A 5,000-nucleotide genomic window follows, 5' to 3' on the forward strand; every position below is an offset into this window, starting at 1 on the left:
CTGCAAGGGAGGGAATGGGGGAGGGAAAGAGGGTGGAAGGTCGGGGGGATGTGGAAGAGGTTCGGGGAGAGGTTATTCAGAAGGGAGAGTAGGGAAGGAGAGGAAAGTGGGGGAGTGGTTAGGGGGGAAAGGTGGAAAGGACGGGAATAATTCCATAGGGAGAGAAGTCGGGAAGGGTGGGGAGTGGTAAAGGGATTAGGGGGAAAAGTGGGTAGGGAAATGTGGAAAGGATGGAGATCATTCGAGAGGCAAGAGAGGGGGAGGGGAAGGGGGAAAGAGAGTGAGGTAACCAAGGTGGGACGTGGAGGAAGGTGGGTAGATGGGGTGGGCAGGTGGGGTAAGAAGGAGAATTGGGTCGTGAGGGAGACCAAGGGGCGTTGGAGAGGTGAAAGAGATGAAGGGAGTTAAATTTAGCTTTGAGTGCTTCTTTGGATAACTGCATATGCACTCTGTTATTTAGCCAGAGCCATGACTTTTTAAAAAGGATTTTCTGGTGGAGCGACACTAAGCAGAGACCAATATTATTATCAAGGTAACCAATATTATAATCACCCTGATAACATTACACTTACGAGACTGGGAGGCAAAACAAATATCTATATTAAAAAAATAAAATAATAATGCAAGTAGAACATCTCTTGATAAAAAATATCGGTGGCAGGGTCCAAATTTGCCGGAATAGAGGGGGTGGGGGGAAGCTCCTCTTTCCAGTTAGTATACACAGATAAAAATATGATTACAAATGATTACAAAAATACATAAATTACTTAATGTGCAATACATACCTCATACAAAAGCACACACATACATAAGAAAATATTCATACATCTTTATAGCTGCTGATATCTTAACGAAACTACAAGACAGCCTTACAAGTGCTAACTTCCTAATTAACCTACAAAACAGACTTTTCATGATACCACCACATAACAAATCGACTAAACTGCTAGGCCACAAAGTCAACAACATTAATTGATCACACACCCAGACACAATATAAAGTATCTACAAACCCACTCACCTTCACACTCCCAAAATCGATCAATCAAAAACAGCCAACCAACCAATCACATAAATCCCCACAAAACTGTTAACCAATTTCAATGCTTCACTCCAACCTAACTGCCCAAGCTTCTCCATACAATTAACCAACCAAAGACAATTTCTCCTCTCCTTCCCATCAACCAACTGTTACTTCCCCTGCAACACCAACTTCCCCAAAACCAAAGACACAGTCTGGCACAGTCTGGCACACAACCGTTGCATTACAGCCCTCCTCCTCCTTCCTAATGCCACTCTATCATTAATTATAAATTAATTACAATTATTATCATTCCCACTGACCCCTTCCCCCATATAATTCCCATAACATCCCCTCTTCCTTCTTCCTTCTCCCTCCCACACCCTTTCCTCGAACCCCTTCCCTGTACAATCCACTCCATCAAGAAACTCACCTCAGATCAGGATGGGTCCTGGCATCTTCATGCACATGATCTGCAATATATTTGAGGGTGACAAGAGCAGGACGCACGATGTACACCCGCTGCCCACACTGCACTGGGGGGGGAACGCGCTGCAGCTTGTGCATCTTTTCCACCCCATGACTCCTGTGGGAGGTGGGCGGGAAGAGGAGTTTTGAGGGCAGGGGGTGTGAGCGCAGTGGGATAAAGGTGAGAAGTGATGGGGAAGGCAGGGCAAGAAGGAGGAAGAAGAGAGGGAGGGATCAAAAAGAGTGAGGGAGGTAGGAAGAAAAGGAGGATAAAGGAAAAACGATGGGGAGATAAGACAGGACGGTAGGTAGGGCAGAGAGACAGATGATTTAGTAAACGTTGAATAATAATGACAAAGATGCTACTTTTTATATATACTGAATTTATTGTCCATTTTTACTCTATGTTAATAATTTCAATTAATTTTATTCATATTTCAATTATTTTCCTTCTAAGCTGATTTTTGTACTACTGTTTGTCATATCTTTCATTTAAATCTATTTCAATCTCAAGTGATCTAAAGTACAGAACTATAACTGCAATAGCATTGTTTTACTTCCAAAAAGGATCTTAATATTCTTTTCATTTCACTAATGTTAGATATAGAAAACGTTCCTATGAAAAGAATTTCCCTTATAAACTCACCCACAGCCTAATGCACCCTCAAGCCTCTACAGCAAAGGTAACAAACAACCACAATAAAGACCTCCCTACCCCCAGTGCCCATCCCTAACCCTACCTCTACCCCTACAACCCTGATTCCACCACACCCACGACTCACCTGAGCAAGGTAGCCCCTGCAATGCGGTCTAGCATCTTGAGGAGGTCACCGTCGATCACTAGGTCCTTGGATCCTGGCGCATCCTCCAACACCCGCACCAGCCGATCCCGGTTGAGGCGGCGCAGGATCTCCACGTCTAGGCCAAGGCTTCCTGTGCGGGACATTTCGGGCCACTTTTCTCCCTGGTCTTGAGTTAACTTTTGAGGAAGCTTTTATGAGTGGAATGCAAAAGTCTGAGAGTCTGTTTGTGATTGTCATTACATGTCACACTCCCCTGTGGGTCTTATGAGGATATCTCTATCAAATAGAACTTTGCATTTTTTGTCTTCACACATAACTGGAAAGAAAGAAAGAGAGAAAAATAAATATATATATAACCATAACAATTGGAAAGTACTGGCAATACTTTTTCACCCTGTGGCAATGCAGTAATTAGTAATTATTTATATATAAATTATCAAGTTTTAAAATCTCAAAGTATTGGCAAAACTTTACAACCTGTGGCAATGCCAAGCAATTTCTTTGTGTTTAAGCAAAAGTCTTCAAACTTCTATGATTCATATTCTGCCAAGTTAAAACTGGTTCTTTACTTAACAATTAATTATAAAGTCTACAAAATCTGTCTCCCTAGAATATAAATAGTGGAGGTTTGTTGGCAACTGATAGCTGTGGACTTCAAACTGATCAGTACAAAGCCTGTGATGAATGCTTGATGTTCAATACCAATCAAATATATAAAATATGATGTATAACAAATAGCATCAATATTACATTCATATATCTGCTTCCTCATAGAAAAATATAATGTATTCCTAACAGTGGTATAATAAAAATAAAAGAGCTAAACTTTTTGCACCAAAGCACTATTATAACATACCTACTAACCTCATAGTATCTGGCAAGTTTATTATAACATTGTTGTTAAGGCCTCTTCAAAAATTAGATTCTGAAAATAAAAATACCATAGATTATTAAATTTATTTTGGTGAATTTATACTGTCATCCAGCCATAAATTTATTAAACATTTCTTTTTAATATAAATTCCTTGTTTGTTCTATATCAAATACCTGTTATTTCTAATCTGTGAATGAAGTGACATAAAAGACAAGTACAAAAAATGTTTGCTCTGTCTTTCCCATAAAATGTTAACTTTTGATGTGATGAAACTGTACCTATACCAATACTTTCAATATACCCTGCTTCCTCAAGAAATCAAACTCTAACTGAAAATAAAATTACCATTTATACAAATATGCCAAATACTAAGACAGTTTAATAAAACAATCAGAATGCCAATTGCAGTTGATATCAATCTCAAAGTCCATATATAAATATATTAATAAATTAAGCAGTAAATGTATAAAGTATCAATGAAGTCCACAACATAACTTGTGAACATTGCGAATATTTAAACCTATAATTATAAAAAATGTGAATATCTCAAAAAATTGGCATTTCAAGAAATTAATTACTGCTCAGCAAAAGGCTAAAGACTAATCACTTAAGATTTTCTCTGTTAGATTTTCAGGTATAGTTTGTTTCATGCAACTGTATGGTACAAGGTAAACTGCTTCTAATGGATAAAACTACAGAATAGACAATTTTCATCTATAGTACTTCCATTGCAAAATTATATTAAGAAATACTTTGATTTACATTTACTCGAAACTGTAAAGGAAGGAAAAAAACTACACTCAAATAATCTGCACTTGCAAAGAACGTCACAAATGGAGAAAATAGGTTGCGACTAATGCTGCACAGAGAATCTAAGGTGACCAGGTGGGAGTCTGGGGGAGGAGCACCTGATAGGGAAATACAACTATGTGGGTCTGGGAAAAAAGCTCTTGGGTTGGGAAAGTTTTTCGAATATAATTGATTCACGCATGTTTCAATGGGAATAATTCAAACAAGGAATAATAATTGCAATGTTGGATGGCGGTGTGAAACTAAAAGATTGCCGACTTTAATGCGATGTTATACCTATCACCCAAGTTATATGTAACCAATTTCTTAATTCATTATATGACTGAACTGACCACACCTCTTTCAGCACCTAATTTAGTTTTATAACTTTAAAGTCTGGCGTCCTTATCGCTATAAACATCAATTTTTAAACATGTCAAACATTTATTCAAACTTTACAATTTCTATCTAGTACAAATCAGACAAAAAGATGAACATAATAAAAGCCAAATGTAGCGAGACAAACAGAAAAGCTGTTGTTTTTGTTGACATAGAACAGCTGATTTTGCGATTCTGATAGATTTTTTTCATATTAACTCTTTTCAAGATACGACATTTTATTTCCTGCTTTTGATATTTTTCTTATTTTTCTTGATTGAAACAATTTTGGAATTTTGGAGTTTCTAAATAAACAATTTCATTTATTGAATCGCAATTACTGTGCTTTTAAGATTTTTAAAAGCTCTTGTTTACCTTATCCCTTAATCATCCTGACATTCTCCCAATCATCATCAATTCTGTAATTCTATTCCAATAGCGAAATAGTTATGTCTCACTGTCTTCATTCGAATTTGTTATCCAGCGTTTTTTAATTGAATAATGATAAAACTAAAAGCACGACCGGTTCCCAAGGATACACTTGCTTTCAGAGACGGTGACAATCGCTTCCTGCGTCGTTGTTATGTAAGCGCTTCACAAATTTATTTTACTGTCCTACATTTAAGACTACGTAGTCGCAGTCTGCCTGGAGAATCATGAAGACTGTC

General features: G+C 37.6%; 2 protein-coding genes across 9 annotated transcripts in view; one reads left to right on the top strand and one right to left on the bottom strand.

The window, feature by feature from the left end:
* The window catches only part of LOC125045241 (vacuolar protein sorting-associated protein 33B-like), a 28,731-nt gene that overhangs the window by 23,578 nt on the left and 153 nt on the right, over nucleotides 1-5,000 (bottom strand). For 2 of the 8 annotated variants that reach the window (XR_007116544.1, XM_047642405.1), the window contains exons 1-4: nucleotides 4,481-4,518; nucleotides 3,156-3,216; nucleotides 2,271-2,607; nucleotides 1,454-1,606 (exon numbers count right to left, since the gene is read on the bottom strand). Coding sequence is in view for 7 of the 8 variants with exons in the window: in XM_047642405.1 (XP_047498361.1) it covers nucleotides 1,454-1,606; nucleotides 2,271-2,434 (317 nt within the window). In the remaining variant the exon portion in view is untranslated. Of the gene's footprint in view, nucleotides 1-1,453; nucleotides 1,607-2,270; nucleotides 2,608-3,147; nucleotides 3,217-3,338; nucleotides 4,388-4,413; nucleotides 4,434-4,476; nucleotides 4,519-5,000 lie in introns of those variants that run through there. The other 6 variants (XM_047642407.1, XM_047642408.1, XM_047642410.1 and 3 more) reach the window with 6 other exon arrangements.
* LOC125045240 (ATP-dependent Clp protease ATP-binding subunit clpX-like, mitochondrial) overlaps nucleotides 4,845-5,000 on the top strand; it is a 26,136-nt gene continuing 25,980 nt past the window's right edge. Inside the window, exon 1 of the mRNA XM_047642400.1 lies at nucleotides 4,845-4,917. The gene's annotated coding sequence lies outside the window, so the exon portion shown is untranslated. The remainder of the gene's footprint in view (nucleotides 4,918-5,000) is intronic.

The sequence above is a fragment of the Penaeus chinensis genome, chromosome 37, assembly GCF_019202785.1.
Source record: "Penaeus chinensis breed Huanghai No. 1 chromosome 37, ASM1920278v2, whole genome shotgun sequence".
In the NCBI taxonomy this organism is placed as follows: Eukaryota; Metazoa; Arthropoda; class Malacostraca; order Decapoda; family Penaeidae; genus Penaeus; species Penaeus chinensis.